This window comes from Macrosteles quadrilineatus, unplaced genomic scaffold (assembly GCF_028750875.1).
Source record: "Macrosteles quadrilineatus isolate MER2022 unplaced genomic scaffold, UCM_ALF_1.0 Scaffold_2__2_contigs__length_208266976, whole genome shotgun sequence".
NCBI lineage: Eukaryota > Metazoa > Arthropoda > Insecta > Hemiptera > Cicadellidae > Macrosteles > Macrosteles quadrilineatus.
The window spans coordinates 3,837,721-3,860,371 of record NW_026542595.1 but is presented as its reverse complement, the minus strand read 5'-3'; the positions used below and the strand labels follow the sequence as shown (position 1 = coordinate 3,860,371).

Here is a 22,651-nt window from a genome sequence, read left to right as displayed (position 1 = left end):
ATTGTTGCACATTAGATTGAGTTGATCATTGAAGTGTTCTAAGGCTCTACGATTGATATCTCTTCGGCAGATGACACTGTTGACAACGATCTTAGATTCAAGAAAAAGCTGCCTAGCTGTACACAGGCTGAACCACATCCATATGGCTGTGCAATTATTTCAGACAAATTAAACATCACTATATACACACATACTGTTAGAAAGATATTTGTCTGCAGATTTGCAGAATACCTTTATAAATTAAAATGGCTCAAAAATAAGCTCAAAAAATGAATTTAAAATTTAAATAAAATAACATGGGCCTAATGGGTTGCCTTGCTGGTGACGAAATACAATGGAAGAAATTCCATATAATATGTCCACAATTGTGCACTTTCGTGTACGACAAGCGCATGCCTTGACACAGATGGATGTGAGTAACACATGTGTCAAGGCATGCCCAAAATGAGTCGGAAGGAGCTCCATTCCATAGCGCACAGCGTTGCTCAAGACGATCCACCAGTCTTGGATTTCTGTACGTTTCAACTTGCAACTGCTTTACATTTTTGACAAGTCGTCTGTGTTTTAGTTGTTTGAAGCATATTGAATGACTAAGAAGCCTCAGGATTCATAGAAGATTATGAAAATATTGAAAATTAAATTAAAAGAAAATTTATTTTACCAGACAAAGTTTGGGCCACACGGACCTTTCTTACACTTAACCTGACATACGTAAATATAAAGAAATAAATATACAATGAAATTTCTTAATTGAGCGGAGCGAAGCGAAGCTCTTTGGGATCAACTTCAATGCAATCTTTATAACACTTAATCTCAATAATGGTTGATTATATTTTAACCAAACTTACCAAGGTTGTTTTGTCAAATGTTTGGATGTAGATGTAAGCGATTTCAATTTTTGATAATGCCTATTAAAGTAACTCAGTTTTATAATTTTAACATTGGCTTTATACCTGGGTTGCCACGATGGTTACAAAATAATGACGTAAATGTAAACTAAACAAAGAATCATAACATATCTTAAAATCAAGCCACAACCTAAACACAGTAAAAAGGAAAAAATTCGGATGATGACAACTGATCAAATACACAAATAAAGTCTAAGCTTAACATTTAAGTCACAATTTATGAAACAACCACTGATCGAATAGGTACAGTCATTGATAAAACATACTTTCTTAGGTACAGTATTTAACGGATTTGATTACGTAGCTAAATAAGATATAGCAAATAACATTTTATCTTAAAAAATCCGTTGATGAATCACATTCATGGTACCTTTACTAAAGTTTTGAATATAAATTTGGGACATGTGGACCATTTCAGATTTATACCTTCCCATAGGTGGTTACTATGACTGTGCTAAATTTCATGCGGATCGCTTCAGCCGTTCAGGAGGAGTATTTGTAAAACAAAAGCATGAGTGTAGTACAAGAGCTTCGCTCACTCCGCACAATCATTACAATTACTCCAAGAAAAATTAGCATCCAGTCCCAAACCAAGGAATTTTGCGCTGCCAATAATTGGTATCAACTGGTCCTGAAAGGTGATTTCTGAACTGAAAACTTCTTTTGACTGTGCAGTAAGAAAATGTAATAGTTGAGTTTTACCTTGACTAAGTTTTAGTCCATTAACTTCGAACCAGCCTGCCAATTCAAAGAAAGTTTGATTAATTTTATGCTCCAATTCACAACTTTAACTATACTTTTGTTTTAACTTCTGATTTAAAATGTTTTACAAGATTTGTACTATTTGAAAGACTCCCTTAATAAACCCTTTAAGATTGCAAATAATGGGAATCTAAAAAATGAAACAATATACCTAAAAACACTTTATTCAGAATATGTGTCTTGTCACAAACTCAGTACAGAAAAACATTAATATATACTGCATAAATGGACGTAATAAAATTTCAAATAGGAAACAACCAGACAAAGCTTGAATGACAATCATATTCTAAATTATAACAAAACCCAACACAGCCTAAAGGGTAATATTAGTAGAAACACTTGGTTAGATCACTGAAATGTTGCTTATACTAAAATAATCTATCAAAAACATTATTTCTTCTATAACTGGGTGTCTTCTTACTCATCTTAAATATCTCAAGAGTTTTCAACTTAAATTTCATAAATTGAAATTATAACATCAGTAAAGAAAATTAAATAGAGTTTCATTATATTCTAAAACTTGGAATCAATAAAGATTTTTTTCTACAATAGTCATTTTGGAACATCCCAAAGTGCCATTGAAAATCCTGAACTGAGGTGTTTTTATGGTAATAAAGACACCCTATAACTAACTAACTAGGCAATTCAATTGAATACCAAAGTACAAAAGTAGTAAAATTGCAAAAAGTAATATTGATTAATTACAAATTATTAACATGGACAAACACAGTCAGTAGTTACAAAACCTAAACAAACATTTAGTTACTTGGGTAAATGCAACAAATAGCCTACTAAAATAATGTTGAAACAATATGATGAAGCTTATTGAGTCTTATTGATATACAGTAATTGATTAGTCTTCAAATACTTGAATACTTGTGATCCCTCAATTTTTCCATCAAATTTGTAGCCTATTTGATTCTGGACAGTTCAATATATATATCTCTGGAATGTATCAGACATGTAAATACTGTTGTTTATTCTAAATACTGCTGCTATGTATTAATGATAAAAAAATATACACAAAAAAGTGTATTTCACAATGAGTACTCTTATAGAGTCCCACTAAATTTGAAATTACTTCAAGTTAAATATTAAAATTATTAACGATAAATATTGAATTTTCATTCCTAGCAAACAATCACACCCATTTTCTGACTAGCCTCTGTGACTCAGTTTGAGTATGGGTAACACTGTAGACATAAACAAATGTTTATCATTACACAGGTGAAAAATGTTAAATTATACAAAAACTAATATTCATAGAACATAACATGGGCATTGTGTTGAGTTCTCTAATCTAATCTCAAATGCAAAATCAACTGTCTAATATCAAACAGAATCCTGACTAGCTTCAGTCAATGGATGAAATGGTGCACACAATTGAGATGCCTCACTAGCTATGTCAATCACAACACCAGTTACATCTAGAGTAATATAAAAGATACAAACTTGAGATTTACATGTTACGACAGTGATCCTAGTCGTATAAAAGTACAAGTGTCAAACACGAATATGAAAGTAATGTTTCTTAATCTTATGAATATATCCATACACACTAGCAAGATAAGAATACAGTACTGTACTTCTTTTGTATTCTCAGGTGTTTTAGACAGTCTCGTACTCCTTGCGTATGGAACGAGCCAAGAAGCAGGCAAACACCACACCAATCAGCTGCAACCAATAATAAATAACCCAAATTAGAAATAAAATCAATTAGAAGTTAAACTAGGTGGTGTTCACAGAGGCATCCACAAAATTGAGCGGAGTCATCAGGGTTCCATATACAGGGTGGAACGAAGTTAGTGTTAAAAAATTTTATGTGTTAAACTACTAAGTATTGGTGACAAAATGGCACCAATTTAAGTTTCCATACCCTCACAGGTAGGGAATAACAGACAATTTAAGATTTTTTCAAAATATTTGTACTTACTTACATAAAATGGCCATAAGTGCATTAAACATTGTTTTTATTCCAAATTCATTGTCATTTTCAGAATCCTCGTTAAATTTCCAATGGTAATAATACAAATTCATTGAGATTAAACATCTGCATAAGCCCTTATTTGACCATGAAAGTTTGAATTTGTGATTTTTTATAAAAAAGTAATAACTTTTTCCAAAGTTTTTCTATACTACACTGGACTGTAGAGAGTGTCAAATATAACTAAAAACTTCTGCAGTTAATAACCTTTAAAATGATGTATAAACATCTACTGTTCCTTTGATTTGTTGTTCTCAAATTTAAAAGTTTCTCATGAAAAACACTGAACGGCTAATGTTTAATTTCCTTTAAAATAACATGTATTTGCTTAAACAATATGGCAATAGCTGCAATAACAGTTATATTTGAATAGGTTCTATTGTAATTTTTAGAATCCTTGTGAGATTTATTGTAAGAATATTAAGGATCTATTAGGATTAACATCCATATAAACGTATGTTTTGTAAAAACATGTTAAATTAGTTTTATTTTTATTTTTTGAATACATTGAATATTGTTTAAAGTTACACATGGTACATTTAACTTAAGATTTTTTTAAGCCTAAGCAAATACTTCCAATGGAGTAGCCTATAAAATTATGTAGATACTACACTTTACAATGTTGTCAATATGTTCACCAAAAACCGAAAATTAACCTAAGTATAGTATACCAATTAATTGATTGTAGTGCTTAGACACATGCTAATGGAAATAACTCAGTCAAGTGATATATTTCTTAACTAAAATAATTGTTAATACCTCAAAAATACTTAGTTTTAGTTATTTATACAAAAACTAAAAGTTAATTCTAAAACACACAATATTCGAAAATTAAATAACTGTTCCTTACTTCCTTGACGTTTTAATAGTTGCCTTCTATTTGATGCCAACTACTTGAGTTTTTTTTTTCAAAATCTCCTCCATTCTCCCAGATACACAGCCAAGCTTTTTTTGCACGTGGCACCAACAGTAACATTAAAATACAACGTTCCTCTGACTAGCACATCTGCATTCATTATCCAGTAGTTATTTTCCTGATTATCTTCCACTAAAGATGAGTAGACCAAGTACTCCCCATAACACACAAAGCAGGTCTAGTGGACTTAGGTCTGGCGACCTGGCATGACAGCAAACCACACCATATGACCCATCATTATTATTCTTATCATTCAAGTTGTGTATTTTGCTTTAAGTCGATCTCGCACATCGGTTGAATGTGCCATAGAACTAACACCGTAAACGATATTTAATTTATTCGAATAAATAAGAAGAAAACCCCCCAGGGTGTCTAGTTTATTTCCATTGTAAAATTCAAGACTAATTCCAGACTTTTCAAGACTAATTCCAGATTTTTCAAGACTAGTTTTTTTAACAATTAGTGGGCGTTGATAAAAAAATGTATCGATTTTCGATTCTTGAAACCGATACCAATTTTTGTAGCTTAACCAAATTTTCTAAATAATACTACACCAACCCCTGTCTTTTTCATAAAGTAGTATTATGATAATGTGGAGATTTCAAGTAAAGAAATAATGCAGCAATGAAAAATTCTAACTAGCAAATTTGGTTGTTTTTTTATCATGAAACTACTGCTGGTGTTTTCTGTGACCTGTCTAAAGCCTTTGATTGTGTGGATCATTCAATTTTGCTTTCTAAATTAAAAGACTACGGTATAAAGGGTAAAAGTTTTTCTTTATTAGACTCTTATTTACAGAACAGAAAGTATAGAACAATAGTGACCAAAAACGATGTGAAACATATGTCAAACTGGAATTTATCTAATTATGGTGTACCTCAAGGGTCAATATTGGGCCCTCTTTTTTTCCTGATCTTTATTAATGACCTTCCAAAAGCTATTGGCAGAGATTTAATCTTATTTGCTGATGATACAACAGCAATCATAAGAGAGGATTCAGTAAATAACTTAATTGTATCAATAGAAAACACTTTGGATTGTATGAAAAATTGGTTTACAGATAATGGTTTAAAGCTGAATATTGACAAAACTCATATAATTAAATTTTCTTTAAAAAAACAATGTAATTCTTGATAAAATTCCAAATTTAGTAGAATCTCATAGATTTTTGGGTGTATTGCTTGATACTAATATTAATTGGAAGATTCACATAGATAAGATGAAAGGCAAACTAAGATCTATTTCTTTTGCTTTCTTTCACCTGATAAACTGTGTACCTCAGGATACATGTATCACAGTTTACTATGGATACGTTGAATCCATCTTGAGGTATGGAATCATACTGTGGGGAGTGTCAACAGAAGTCAAATCCCTACTAATTTTACAGAAAAAAATTATTAGAATCTTAACCAAATCAAGAAGGAGAAAATCATGTAAAAACCTGTTTAAAAATCTTAGAATTCACACCATTTTTGGATTATACTTAAATGAAATTCTAAATTGGATACATAACACTAAGGAAAATTTGTCAGATGTAGTCAAATTTACACATAATTATAATACAAGGAATAAATATAATTTCAGATTACCACATCACAAATTGACGACTTTTAGGAACAGCCCTCAATATATGGGACTTAGATTGTACAATGAATTACCCCTGTATCTTAAAAATTTAAATGCTACTCAATTCAAAGATAAAATAAAAGATAAAATAATTGAGAAAGCCTACTATTCACTTGACGAATTTTTGGAGAACCCTATAATGTAGATAAAAATTCTCTGATATCCTACATGAGTTTATTTTAACTATTAATTTTACTATAAAATACATCACTATGACGAAACACCTGTTCTTATGTATGAAATGTACTTTATAAAGAACGTATTGTGTAAATAAAATATGTCTTATGTCTTATGTCTTATGAAATCTTCCGCGTACCGTACATTTAGACATAATCATTGACTGCAGCGGTTACAGAAACGTGATCGTCGTCGTCCGCAATTGGGGCAAAATTATGAAAATTTTCCGCGGCTGTTTAGACATCACCGTCATCTCCAGCGATCACGGAAACGTCATCGTCGACGTTCGCAATCACGGCAAAATCATGAACATTTCCCGCGGCCGTGTAGACATCATCATCGTCTCCCGTGGTCACAGAAACGTCATCGTCATCTCCCGCGGTCACAGAAACGTCATCGTCATCTCTCGCGGTCACAGAAACGTCATCGTCATCTCCCGCGGTCACGGAAACGTCATCGTCGTCGTCCGGGATCGCGGCAAAATCATGAACATTTCCCGCGGCTGTTTAGACATCACCGTCATCACCCGCGGTCACGGAAACGTTATCGTCGTCGTCCGCGATCACGGCAAGATCATGAACATTTCCCGCGGCCTTGTAGACATCATCGTCGTCTCCCGCAGTTACGGAAACGTCATCGTCATTTCCCGCGGCCGTGTAGACATCATCGTCATTTCCCGCGGCCGTGTACACATCATCGTCGTCTCCCGCGGTCACGGAAACGTCATCGTCATCTCCCGCTGTCACGGAAACGTCATCGTCATCTCCCACGGTCACGGAAACGTTATCGTCATCTCCCGCGATCACGGAAACGTCATCGTCGTCGTCCGGGATCGCGGCAAAATCATTAACATTTCCCGCGGCCGTGTAGACATCATCGTCGTCTCCCGCAGTTACGGAAACGTCATCGTCATTTCCCGAGGCCGTGTAGACATCATCGTCGTCTCCCACGGTCACGGAAACGTCATCGTCATCTCCCGCGGGGGGCGATGTCTACTTGTACCGGCGTCTAGTTGTACCTGCTGCATTTTGGTGACAGGCGTCTAGTTGTACCCCGTCCAAAGCTGTAGAGACAACTTGACGATGGTGCGGACGTCTAGTTGTCTCTACGTCTAGTTGTCTCTACGTCTAGTTGTACCTCTTAAAAATCTACAGGTACAACTAGTCGGGAACGTCACCGTCTACTTGTACCTCATACGTCTGCGTCTACTTGTACCTACGACTACTTGTACCTACGACTACTTGTACCTACGACTACTTGTACCTACGACTACTTGTACCTACGACTAGTTGTACCTACGCCTACTCGTACCTACGTCTAGTTGTACCTGCGGCTAGTTGTATCTCCCCTTCAACTTGTCACCGGTTTAAGAGATTAATTTTATTTCTTTAAAAATCATACAATCTTACAACAATTTATTATAAACAACTTGCTACAAAAGCCAGGAAAATTTGGCTTGTCTGCAGCTCATTGAGAAACCCCTGTTCTTGACAACAACGTACTTGTGTCCCTTGGTCAGTCCTTTTCCATATTACACTTTGGTTTTCCTTATTTCTTGTCAAGATCTGCTATCATTGTTTTTTCCACTTAAACTCTACTTCTTAGGTTTATACACAAAACTTTTATCATCTGACCACCAAACCCCACCAAATTTCGATTTAAAAGACACAGCAGACATAGCTCAGCACGATAATTCACCAACTTCTATGACCACTGCTCAAGACGAACTGACATCTTGCATATCTGGCATTTACTTATACCTACGGGAGGGATGGGGGTGAGATGTATTTCCACGAAACGTCCCCGGCGCCGGGAATGCAGTGTATGGCATATGTTTCTTTTCCATCTACCTTTCAGTAAACTAAGGCCCCTATTATCCGTGAGCAACATGTGGCGCAGCTAGCGGCGCCGCCGGCGGAGCCGCCGGTGGCCCACAGTGTTTTGGAACCTGGAGACTAGTCGCGCGACACATTCGTAGCTCGCTCAAACCGCGGAATTTACCACAACACTCTAGTGTCAAACATGGCTTTGAGCAGTTCGAAGCTCCTTCTTCTTGTTCTCCTGTTAAAAAAAAGAGTTGCGATTTCTTCTACTGCATCCACAATTACCACGTCACTATTGGCACTAGACATAGTTTTTTCAAAACTTAAGACAACTAAAAACGCTAATGAATGACACAAAAAGGAAAGAATACACTGTTAAAAAGGTCACTGGTAAACAAAGTGAACAGAAATAGACCAACAATATGGCGATGCACGTCTCAATCGACTCAAACCACGATGTAGACTGTGTGGCATGCTCCGTTTTCACGTTTTTAACGCATGCGCGAGCAGTCAGTGGCGTCGCATGTTGCCCACGGCTAATAGGCTCCATATACTGCAATGCCCCCCGACTGCCTGGACACTAAAACAGTCGCGACGCATGTTGCCGGGCAAAATCACTCCCGGCAACACCTCGGGCAGCTTTTTCGGCGGCGCCGCTAGCTGCGCCACATGTTGCTCACGGCTAATAGGCACCATTTGACTCCATGCCCCTCTACACGTCCGACACCGGCGGCGCCGCTAGCTGCGCCACATGTTGCTCACGGCTAATAGGGGCCTAAGACAATTGTAAAACTGGAGCCTTATAGGCCCCTATTAGCCGTGAGCAACATGTGGCGCAGCTAGTGGAGCCGCCGGTGTCGGACGTGTAGAGGGGCATGGAGTCAAATGGTGCCTATTAGCCGCAGGGAGACCGGCGGCTCCACCGGCGGCTCCACTAGCTGCGCCACATGTTGCTCACGGCTAATAGGGGCCTTACAGGGAGGGCTGGAACTGCACTCACGGTCAGTCCCTGGTCCTAATCCAACTACGGAACTGCACTCACGATCACTTTGAGCCTTTCTGGAGGTACTGGAACTGCACTCACGGTCAGTTTTTAATTAGCCTATATCACATTGTGCAACACCACGATTGAATTGATTAAAACTTATTAAATTAGTTGAAATATATTGAAAAGTTTTGATTAAATTAATCTAAACGTCAAAAAATAAACTTACTACTGACATTGTAAAAAATACACATATATATGTGCACAGAAAATTCTAGCATAGTATTTACGATAACATGATAGGCTATATTCTTATTATAACGAAGCTTCTTTTGTAAAGGTTAGGTTAGGTTAGGTTAGGTTAGGTTAGGTTAGTTATTGTTGTATTTATTGGGACAGACACTAAAACGTGTATTAAATATAAGTATTGGATAAAGTAAGACAGAGGACGAAATAAACAGATGACTAAGGGGCTAGCGAAGCGTTCAGCCGTGAAAGACCGATTTTTGACCGTGAGTGCAGTTCCAAATGGCTTAGGCGGGCTACCCTTCCAACCCTTGTAAATTCCTTTAACCGTGAGTGCAGTTAGTTGTCAGCCGTACGCAGTCTTCGCTAAACTCCAGCTGTACGCAAATTTCACTGTACGCAAACTTCGCGACACCACTTGGTAGAGGTGTCCAAAGAAAGGTATGTATTGGTCTGTAGATGAGTTATCAAAAGAAAAACTAAGCAAAATCCCTTAGGACTCTGCCCTAGAAGCCTTTAAAGATCCCTCCACAGAGTTGTTTACATTTTGGCCATATGAATCATACTTTTTAATGAAACAGCTGTTTATTTTTAAATTGTATTTCAAACAACGGAGTTAATGTTATTTTCTTATTTTAAAATTGTTTTTCTTATTTTTCAGCCATGTTTTGCAATGTAACATTCCATTACGAAATCAGTGCAAAATCCTTTTATCACAGCAATTCATAAATTATTTCTTATTGAGCTATCATATATCTATTGTACTGGATGGTGTCTGCCTTTTTCACCACTTTTGCCTACATTTTATCATATTATTCTACACATATCAAATATTTATGTACAAATATCTGCTCTTATCATGTCCAATAAAATCCAAACATAGAAACATTGCCTAAAATGGTACCTATCTTGACAAATTATTTGCACCTGCCTATATTACGAACTTTGGCGCACTGGGTTGGTAACATTATTGAAAATAACACGACATGTTGGCTGTAAGATATGGTACAGAGAGAAAATACTATTTATGCAGCTACTGTCATGCCAGAAAGGTCATATTCCATTTAAACTAGATCACATAATCCTTTATAAAATACGTTGATTAACAATATTTAAACGTCAATGTATACGTAACAGCCAATTTACAGTATTTTTTGTTTTTGGAAATGTCCCATTGCTATGTCATTTGCATTATTTGCTGCCAATAAAGTCAAAAGGCCGTATGAAATAGGAGGCCCCTAACAGTTCAAGAATAAAATCCAACTTCACTTCAAGTATTACACTACACCTAACATTCCGTAGAGAGATTATATTGACAACTTTATGTTATTGATAAGGCTGAGACAACTAACTGACATCCCCCATGTCAAGAAATTCCAGCTTCAACAGTAACCTCAAAATAAATTTCTCAAAAGTAAGCTAGAGGGTGCATTCGTTGGCACAGAAGTAAGATATGAACTGACGCGACGTGACGAAGGAAAAATCAAACTTACACTGTAACGGATATACCTCCCTTTGAATATGTCTTCCCAAAAAAAGTTTTCTTTTCAAATAAAATCATATTACACTGATGAAATCACGGAAGTGTTTAACTACAAAAGATCCACCAATACGATTTTAATACTATTTAAAGGTCCTTCAAAAGGAAGAGATACCAGATGACATACTAATAATAACTCCGATGACGTACGGTAAGGGGAATATTTTATTCATTGAATTATCAACCGAATTTGGCGACTAACGCAATTAATATCAATATTGTTTTTACACTTATTATTCTTTAAACAATGCTAAATGCTCAAAATATGTAGCCTATATTTTATCCAATTTAACGCAGTTAGGTGAATTAACGTAATCCTTGAAAGTAACCGTCGATTTCGACAAGTTTCACCTAGTTACTATTAAATAGTATTAGTTAATATACCGATGTTCACATGACCGGATGAGTCATCAGCTCTATCCCTAGTCCGTCGGTCATTATCCCTCGAGGCACCGGCCGATGGACCAGGGAACAGCTATGATTTACACTATCGCCCTCTACTACGACATTTTTTTTAGGTAAACATTCCAACGCTCATGATGACATCGAACACTCATGCATATTTGTATATAGGCCTAGCCAGTCCAAAACCTGAATACACTGTAGGTATGAATCAGACCGCTTATATCATAAACAACTAAATATTAAGGCTAGTTTCCTAACCAGAGAACACACAAGAATGGCACTTTACAAGACTTTTTATACCAAGCCTTCATAAACTAAGAGTATTTCATAAGTTACGTTGCCTGTGTAGATTTAGACTTAAAATCAGTATAAAATCAGTAATGGATTGAAAATCTAAATGTTATTTACGTTTTGTTTGCACTATAATGTAGTGTACCTGTTTCTCGAAATCGACTAATTTTTAAGCTATGTGTATTACCAGGAATTATTTCAAAACTAATAAATTAATAACGTCTTTGTTGGCCAGCGTACATCAGATTATAGATCTGTTTTACATTAAAACTTTTGTAATTCAAGGAGTTTAAAATACTCAACTAAAAGCTTATGTTATTAATAAAAAAAATCACACTGTTCATAACAGTTTGATATAATCAACATTTTTTTTGAAAATGTTTAATACTGTGAGTGAAAGAGTTTTTTTTTAGCAACTACCACAGTACTACGTAAAGTCAAAACAATATTTAGGTTGATTGGAGGCCAATCACTTTCTCGCAACTACGCGATAGAGGTCTGACCCAACACCCCAATAACTGGAATGGATTGTTGTGAAAGGAAACTCTAAGAATTTGCAAATGAAGTCCATTCTGAGTAACGTGTGGGGATTAACGGGACATTCTGTTTACAAAATATTTCCTTTGCCTTTCCAAGTACTGAATCTATATGGTTTTGCTTATATTAAACAATAAGTCAAATACGTTGTAGCAGATGTCTTTAGCTGCATTTTACAACAGGTATTTCGTTCACCTTTCTCAGAAATAGCTGTAATGGCGTGTTCCTGAATCAACAATAAGGTATATTGTGTTATTGTCCTAATAAACACGAGAGACATTCGCCTTCTTTATGGTCGAATTATATAAATAACATTGAACTGATTAATTTAACAAATGATCATTGTTAATTTATTGTAACAATTAGGCTATTTATGTACTGCACATTTATGTTTTATGTTTTACATTTATGTTTTATATGTTTGTTTTGTGCTGTATTTATGTTTTAGTATAGGTATATATATATATACTGTTTAAATATTTATTTATTCAATCAATGTCCTGACTAATCAATACACAACCTAAACTATATTAAATAGAGATTTGATCATATTGTCATAGCATCTCTTTATAAGAAATCTGTCCGGAGTATGTGCAATTTTGGTTTATTAAACTTATTGGTAAATTGGTGTAAGATTGTTTTAGGTTTATTCGTAATCCGGACGCATACGAAGTTGAAGCTTTTGCTTTGGTATTAACAGTCAAGTAAAATAATTAAAATAAATAAATAATTAAATAATCTTATAAATTTAAGAAAATGGGTTATTCGTTTGGCTCTGCTACCCGACCATTTTTATTATTGAGGTCTCAAATTAAAGGTATGCACGCACAGATTTGCCATCAAGCATCGGCGTATATTTTTCTATTATCTCACTCGGCTTATACGTAAACGAAATTGCTCCCCATGTTTTTCTTATGGGAGTTAAATTTGGTTTTCATGATTTTCTTCGTTAGGCTAAACAAATCATGTTAACAATTTAATTTTTGAGTTGTTCTAATTCTTATAACGTAGTTTTCTAAAGTTATCTGTTGTGGCTGCCTAGAAATAATCGGACGTTTGTTTCTCCTTTGAAAATGTATTGATAATTATAGTAGTGGTAGTTAATTATGTTACAAGACTATGACAAATTGCCAATTATTGAGTCAACTTGGTCCCCACGCACAGGCTTCGCATATGTAGGCTCTGTCGATTTTCAGAAATTACGTTCATTCTGTATCTATTATTCTGTTGTTATGAATTGCTTTTGATTTTATTTATTTGATTTAATTTTACCATGGTATTTTTCCGGACAAACTCCATTAAAAATATAGCACGGTTCGAGGTAAATTTAACAACTTAAAACTAATTCATTCAACAATAGTTTACCTGAAAACTATTTTACTAATATTTGTTTAAAGTTTTACAGAATACACTTACACATTATGCTATTGTATGTTTTTATTTATACATGATATAGGTACTTACAACAAAACTTGTGAATTTTTGTGTTTATTTATACATTTATTGTATGGCAACAACGTAAACTTAAAGATAGGAGCGAGTGTATGCAATTCCAAGATAGAGTTTAGTATTCACCGATCCTACGATAGTTTAAGAGTATATTTCGACTTTTTAAGGGCCGAAAATGACTTTTTTCAGCTCGGGATCATTTTTAAGTTCGAGACGAAGATGAAATCGGTCCGTGGTACGATTGCTGTTTTTCACCAAACTATACAAAACTGAGAAAATATATCAATAATGTAGGCAAGCATGTTTCTTTACAACCTTTTTATCAGCTCGTGAACATTACACAGAAAATATCCGCATATCGGTGGAAATGTATTTTCCTGTCGATCTACAGAATGCCTTTATAAATTAAAATAGGCTAAAAAGACATAAAAAAAGAATTACAAATGTTTAAAACTAACATGGGTTTAACGGGTTGCTATGCTGGTGACGAAATAACAACTAATTATGAAAATAAAATCAAAACAAATGGAACATATTCCAATCACATTTATTATTTACAGTGTATGTTAAATGGAGAAGTATGTGTAGTACATTGCATAGTTTTTGTCGAGTTTTCAACCGCTGGACCTCAACTTCATTGTACACTTCATTGTTCATTGATCACTGGGAAATCCATTGTAAACTATAAGATATGCACACTAAACAATGCAAATACTTTAAGGTTATGTGAAAAAATATTTAAAGGAATCAGCAAAAATAGTAATACATAATTGCTGGGCAGCGGTCTATTGCAATTCATTAGGGATATACTGCTTGTATATTTAATGATATATATAAATGTTTTAATTAAATAAGCGATTTTCGGTACTAGGGCTGGGAAATTTTAATCACAACTATAGCTGCCATTTCGACCCTGGACAGCAATGCGTAGCTTTCAGCCTCCAATTAACGTCTGTAAAACTACTAAAACAACGTACTGCGGTGAAAAATATTTGCCAATCATACTCAATCGACTCGGAACACTGCAGTTCCTGATTTAATTAAGGGTATTATTAAAAAGTACTCGTGCAGTAATCAATTAAACAGGGTAACGAATTGGAGGATAGATACAACTAGACTATAAGGACGCAAAATACGCGTAGGTACAACTAGACGTAGGGACTACTAGACGGAGGGACCACTAGTCGTAGAGACTACTAGTCGTAGGGACTACTAGTCGTAGGGACAACTGGTCGCATCCGTACAAGCTAGGTGATACTACTTGTCGGTGGGATACACGTCTAGTTGTACCTACGTCTACTTGTACCTACGTCTAGTTGTACCTCCTAAAAATCTGCAGGTACAACTAGTCGGGTGAGCCACCGTCTACTTGTCCCTCCGTCTAGTTGTACCTACGACTAGTTGTCCCTAGGCCTCGAGGTACAAGTAGTCGGAGGGACAACGAGACGGAGGGACAACGAGACGCGGTCCCTCCCGCGGTCACGGAAACGTCATCGTCGTCGTCCGGGATCGCGGCAAAATCATGAACATTTCCCGCGGCTATTTAAACAACACCGTCATCTACTGCGGTCACGGAAACGTTATCGTCGTCCTCCGCGATCGTGGAAAAATCATGAGAACATTTCCCTTACCCGTGTAAACATCAACGTCATCTCCCGCGGTCACGGAAACGTCATCGTTATCTCCCGCGGTCACGGTAATTTTATCGTCGTCCCCAGCGGTCACGGAAAGGTCATCGTCGTCTCCCGCGGTTTTGGAAACGTCATCGTCGTCTCCCGCGGTTTCGGAAACGTCATCGTTGTCGTCCACTATCGCGGCTAAATCGTGAACATTTCCCGAGGCCGTGTAGACATCATCATCATTGGCTTTCGCGGTTACGTAAACGCAAGACGACAATCGCGGCAAAATCATGAAAAATCCCGACTTTGAAATCAAATTTAAGACTAAATCCCGACTTTGAAATCAAATTTAAGACTAAATCCCGACTTTTCAAGACCATTTTGAAATTCAATACTAATTCCCGACTTTCCCGATTTTCCCGACTACTAGACACCCTGACCCCCTAAATGAAAATTCATCACAAAACATAGTTTCATAAAGTGTTAATCCTAACAATTCCTCAATATTCTTATTAGGAATTTTACAAGGATTCTGAAAATTGCAATAATACCCATTTAAACATGATTTTTAAAGCAGCTGCTGCAGTATCATAAAAGCCAATACATGTTTTTTTTAAGGAAATTAAACATTAGCCGTTCCGTGTTTTTTATAAGAAACTCTTAAATTTGAGAACGACAAATCAAAGGAACAGTAGATGTTTATACATCATTTTAAAGGTTATTAACTGCAGAAGTTTTTAGTAATATTTGACACTCTCTACAGTCCAGTGTAGTACAGGGTGTTCATTTGAAAACTTTCCATATCTGTTGTGTGCAAAGGTAAGGCTTTTAACACTTGTTTGTTCTCATTTCCCCCTAATTTGGACATGCCAAATCCAATAAAATTATTTTCAATTTCGAAAAATGCCCCAAAAGGGCCCAATTTGGGGGGTAGGGGTGCTTTTTGAGAAATTTTCAAATGTAAACATGGGTTGTGTGATACATCAATTTAAAGGTCTAATCACCCCGACTATTTTGGTGCAATAAAAATGTCATTATCTTTAACCGTATTTAAAGGGTGGGTCAAAACGTTTTTCAAAAGGACTTTGAAGTTAAGTGCCGTATTACCCGAACTACTGAACGGAACAGCGCCAAATTTCTTTCCAAGCTTATTCTTAATCTACTCTTTAAGATAACTTGTAATAAGGGCATTTTCCATGTTATCTTCTAATTTAGAAAAAATCTCAAATTTTAAGAATAAAAGAAAGGTGAAAACTCAAAATTCTTAAATAGCAAGGTATAACAAATTTCATACCACGTGAAAGGTCCTTTTTTAACAAACATTTTACGTATTTAAGTTTTCTTTCTATCTCTTACCGTTTAAAAATTGCAGTAGAAAAACTGAATTTTCTATGGTTAAATTATAACTAGTTTTCTAACAAAACACATTGCACTTTGCTCAACGATGTATTATGATTAATTACAAATTGATCAACTACTTTTACTTGTGTCAGTTCATCTTGGACCCTTCATCCTGTTTTTTTCTCATTGGGAACTGAGCCAGTTTCAGAAATTTCTTAACCAAATCATTTACAGCTTTATTACTTAAGGTCTTACCTGGATATTTATTGTTAAACACTTTGCAGTTATCCTGAAACACTTTTGTTCTGCCCAATAAGTAAAAATAAAGTCTATTTTTTTAAGTGTACACCATATTCGATTAGATGCTACAGAAAATAGTACTTTTTGAAATTAGTACTACCGTTGACTAGTCAATGGTACTACAGAAAGCAGCCCACATGTAGGTTGTCCTCATCAGCTATAAGACTTGTTTTTCACAAATTAAAACGTAACGACTTGTTTGTCAATCAGGGTATCAATAATTATGAATTGTTTCCTTCAGTTAATGCACCATTAAATGTGTCTAGAGACGAATTTTGGCTGTTTTATTAGAAAACTAGTTACAATATTACTATGGAAAATTCAGTTTTTCTACTGCAATTTTTAAACGGTAAGAGATAGAAAGAAAACTTAAATACGTAAAATGTTTGTTAAAAAAGGACCTTTCACGTGGTATGAAATTTGTCATACCTTGCTATTTAAGAATTTTGAGTTTTCACCTTTCTTTTATTCTTAAAATTTGAGATTTTTTAAAAATTAGAAGATAACATGGAAAATGCCCTTATTACAAGTTATCTTAAAGAGTAGATCAAGAATAAGCTTGGAAAGAAATTTGGCGCTGTTCCGTTCAGTAGTTCGGGTAATACGGCACTTAACTTCAAAGTCCTTTTGAAAAACGTTTTGACCCACCCTGTAAATACGGTTAAAGATAATGACATTTTTATTGCACCAAAATAGTCGGGGTGATTAGACCTTTAAATTGATGTATCACACAACCCATGTTTACATTTGAAAATTTCTCAAAAAGCACCCCTACCCCCCAAATTGGGCCCTTTTGGGGCATTTTTCGAAATTGAAAATAATTTTATTGGATTTGGCATGTCCAAATTAGGGGGAAATGAGAACAAACAAGTGTTAAAAGCCTTACCTTTGCACACAACAGATATGGAAAGTTTTCAAATGAACACCCTGTATAGAAAAACTTTGGAAAAAGTTATTACTTTTTTATAAAAAATCACAAATTCAAACTTCCATGGTCAAATAAGGGCTTATGCAGATGTTTAATCTCAATGAATTTGTATTATTACCATTGGAAATTTAACGAGGATTCTGAAAATGACAATGAATTTGGAATAAAAACAATGTTTAATGCACTTATGGCCATTTTATGTAAGTAAGTACAAATATTTTGAAAAAATCTTAAATCGTCTATTCCCTACCTGTGAGGGTATGGAAACTTAAATTGGTGCCATTTTGTCACCAATACTTAGTAGTTTAACACATACATTTTTTTAACACTAACTTCGTTCCACCCTGTATATTGTTATTGACCTTCACCATCGAGCTTCATAATTATTTTTACCTACAATTTTAAGTGAAGAAAACATTTGTGTAAAAATAAATATTGGTGTAATTAGATTCGGTACACGTTGTTTCGTAATAAAGGGGAGTAAAAAACACAGGGATGTAATTTTAGACATTTTCGGAGGCCTGCATTTACATTTTAATTTTGAACCCTCAGGGTTGGCCGTCTACTTATTCTAAAACAGGGCAGTACAGTTCTAGCTAGTTATAAACTAGAAATAAACCCTTTACAGTTTTGGATTCTACCATTTTGGCTACTAATCTTTAATTATATGCCGAACTTGACCTATGCTGATGCTATTCAAGGAAAGGCATGTACAGTATTAAAATTTTACTTATTTGGTTGAAATTAAATCTTATATATTAAACTTATGACAGCTACTCTGATCTTACTACTGGACCGAATTACACACGGGCTGTACCAAAAGAAAGGTTATCGTTCCTATATGTGCAGGTTTTATTTGTATTTTGAAAATATTTTTGTTAATTGGGTGAAAAATGGAAATTAAAGTTTTCTTATGAAGATTTAACATGGGGCCAAAATTTTTAGCTTACAACAGCCACTCTGATTATACTACAGGACCAATTTAAACGCAGGTTGTACCAAAAGAATAGGTTATTGGTCCTATATGTGCAGGTTTTATTTGTATTTTGAGAATATTTATGTTAATTGCGTCAAAAATGGAAATCCATTCTGTATATTAATAAACAAGCATGCTTATTGAAAACCTTTTTTCTCAGCTCCTGTGCATCCCAGGGAAAATCTACGCATACTGCTAGAAAGATATTTGCCTATAGGCCTTGGCCTTAGGGGTCGCAATGTTGGTGATGAAATAACAGCAAAATATAAACAGAAAATCAAAACTAATTGAAGAAATTGCAATCACATGTTTTATTTACAGCTTGGGGTGGACATAGAGAAGTTTGCACAGTACATACTTTTGGTCGAGTTTTCGACCACGGGTCAGCCCTAGTTATGAACTATTTGATTCTCAGATTGTTTGTTTTTGGATCAGGATTCTTCTGAGACGTCTACCATGTTGTTGTCCATTACATTCTGTTGACCAACCAATAGCACCATGGCAGAGGGTTCCTGATTTCTAGCTCATTTTCAATTAGTTTGAATTTTTCATGATGGTTTCAGTTAATCCAGGTCTTAGTTTAACAGGGTGCGGTTAAAAGAGGTTTTATGTACTTTACACATGTATCTGAATTTGAATGGATAGTGTTTTTGGCCAGTGGGGACACCGAAACAGAGAATTAAATTGGTCCTGGATCATTTATAGATTCAAAAGCAATTGGAGACAAGAACGAGAGTTAAGGCATTAAATAAACAAAGTATGTAAATGATATAGTCAGTTCCTACCTGAGTAAAAGCGACACCAAGTCCAAATCCACCGACAAGAGCTGTGTTCTTCTCAAGGAGTTGCTTGAGCACAGGGAGACAGCCCTTGTTGTTGGCCTTGTCAGGTGTACAAGACTCATCCACAGGGTTGTCAGGACAACAAGAGTATGGCACAGTCCCGTTGGTGTACACCTTCTCCCAGTCAGTCACCGATTGAGTGCCACAGCATTTAAACTGTAATTGTGAAAAATATACCATTTAAATTTAACATGTCTAAACGAAATAATAAACATAAAACAATCCCGATAAGCCATCTAAAATTAAGGTTTTTAGCGAATTTCCCATATAGGGAATATTAGCGAATTTCCCATATAGGGAATATTAGTGAATTTCCCATATAGGGAATAAGCTATTACCGTAGTACTAATGGTAAGACCTGGACCCGGGACTGATTTAATTTTTCATTTTGAGGTCCCTAGAGGCCAAAAACACCATCTGTTCAAATTCATATATATATATATATATATATTAATAAATGAAATAAATAATTAAACATTTAGTACCCTTTTTTTAAGTTATTAATTTATTGAATAAACTTACATGTTTCGGCTCTTAGACCATGATCACAGTTATGAACAAATAGTAAATAAATAGAAGTGTAAATAATAAATAAGTAAATTATCATATGATTTTGGAATTTTGTCTAGTATATAGGTTGGCTTAGGTGTTGTTTTCCTTTGATTTATTATATAAGATTTTTTCATTTATTATGTTTTCTTTTTGAATTTGCATTGTATTAAGTATGTTATACAGGGTGTAAATTAAGTCTGGCACACATTTTTTATCTTTTTTTCTATAGTAGATAGAAGAAATCAATTTGCGGGAATGATTAATAACAAATGTTAGGCACTTTTTACAAATTTTGAAAATAAAAATTCCCTTAAGGGCAAGGGGGGGTGGGGGGTAACTAAAAATTTTCAAATGACAACCCCCATCTTGTGACCCCTCATTTTAAAGGTCATTGGAAGACAAATCCAAAGATGTGTCTAAAAAAATTTTCTTTGCACCCTATCCAAGATGGCGGTTTAAAATGTACTTAGGGTTGAATGTGTAAATTAGGTATGGCACACATTTCTTATCTTTTTTACTCTTTGTAGATAGAAGGAATTAATTTGCGGGACTGAGTAAGAACAAATGTTTGGCACTTTTTCATAATTTTGAAAAAAAATCCCCTTAAGGGTAAGGTGGGGGTGGGGGGTAACTAAAAATTTTCAAATGACAACCCCCATCTTGTGACCACTCATTTTCAAGGTATTTGGAACACAAATTTAACGATGTGTCTGAAAAATTTTTTTTTGCATCCTGTCCAAGATGGCGGCTTTAAATGTGCTTGGGGTTAAACGGGTGGGGTCGGGAACACAATTTTATCTTTTTTGCCATTAATAGATAGAACTTATCCACTCGTGGGACTGAGCCAAAATTAGGCACCTTTTTATTTATTTTAAAAAATCCCCTAAGGGTAAAGGGGGGGGGGCAACTAAAAATTTTCAAATGACAACCCCCATCTTGTGACCTCTCATTTTAAAGGTATTTGAGAGACCAATTTAACAATGTTTTTAAAAATGTTTTTTAAGCATCCTGTCCAATATGGCGGCTTAAAATGTGCTAAGGGTTGAACAAGTAAATTAAGTCTGAAACACATTTTTATTTTTTTACCAAAAATAAAGTTATAATAGATTTGATAGTTTATATCAGAAAAACTTGGACAATAGGACGAACTGCAATAAACAAACTTATGTAGCTCTTATCACTTAGTAAATAAATCTGATAATTGAGATTCCAGGGTTGGACGTTGCACTCACTTGGAATTCCTATCCTCTTTCTTAAGACTGCAGGCTAATCAGGTAACAATCTTATCAGTTTTTCCTTATTCCCCTTCAGTCTGTGAAGGTAGTTTCTTTGAAGTAGTCGTAAGTACATCTTTTATTATTTTTATTTTAACATGGCGTTGTTAACAACAAAACAGAAGATAGAAATACTTGTCATTGTTGGCTATGGAGATAAAAAAACGGACTCAACTTGAAGCGTGTGATATTTTTAACAACTTGTACCCTGATCGCCAAATTAATCGAGCTACAGTATCTAAGATATGTAATAAGTTTGCTGAAACGGGGGATGTTGCAAGTAAACCAAGAAGTGGTAGGCAAAATCTGTACTCACTGAAGAAACTAGACTGAATATACTTCTTAGCGTTGAAGAAAATCATCACACATCGACACGTAGGATTGGAAATGACTTTGGGATAAGTCACATGTCGGTCCACAAAGCCCTTAAAGCCGAGAAGTTTCATCCTTTTAAGGTTCAGTTAATTCATGAATTGAACGAGGACGATTTTGACCGCAGGATTGAACTCTGTGAACTCATGATGCAACGGTGTACTTTGGATCCAATGTTCAAAAATAGAATTGTATTTTCAGATAAGGCTTCATTTAGTCTTCATGGCCACGTGAACAGACAAAACTATAGGTATTGGTCTCCTGAAAATCCGCATTGGGCTCAAGAATGCCATACTCAAAATCCCCAAAAAGTCAATGTTTGGGCAGGCATTGTCGGGACCAAATTAATAGGGCCATTCGTGATCGAAGTAAATCTAAACGGAAACCGTTATCAGGAGTTACTGCGAGAGTCGATAGTACCTGCCATTGCCCATGAGTTTCCTCCGGAAGAAGAAGAAAATTTTGTCAACGAGAACATTTGGTTTCAGCAAGATGGCGCACCACCTCACTATAATGCTGAAGTCTGAAATTACTTGGACGAAGTTTTTCCAGATCGTTGGACAGGGTGTCTACTACATTCTGGATAAAAAATTCATGGACAATTCCCGTACATTTAAGGACACTTTGCCGTAACCTTTGTCGGTGTCATTAGGCCTACCGAATAATTTTCCTGATTTGTCAAACTGTATTAATCTTGTTATTCACTGTAGTTGTACCAGAGAGAAAAGTAAATAATAATAGGTAAGAGTTAAAAATTTCAAAATAGAAAATTATTGAAAGTAAACAAACATAGGCCTA

General features: G+C 35.2%; 1 protein-coding gene across 1 annotated transcript in view; it reads right to left on the bottom strand.

Annotated features, from left to right (window-relative positions):
- Positions 1 to 1,818: 1,818 nt before the first annotated feature.
- LOC128986279 (CD63 antigen-like) overlaps positions 1,819 to 22,651 on the bottom strand; it is a 48,242-nt gene continuing 27,409 nt past the window's right edge. The window contains exons 4-5 of the mRNA XM_054406553.1: positions 19,599 to 19,811; positions 1,819 to 3,344 (exon numbers count right to left, since the gene is read on the bottom strand). Coding sequence (XP_054262528.1) covers positions 3,279 to 3,344; positions 19,599 to 19,811 — 279 coding nt within the window. The 3' untranslated portion in view covers positions 1,819 to 3,278. The remainder of the gene's footprint in view (positions 3,345 to 19,598; positions 19,812 to 22,651) is intronic.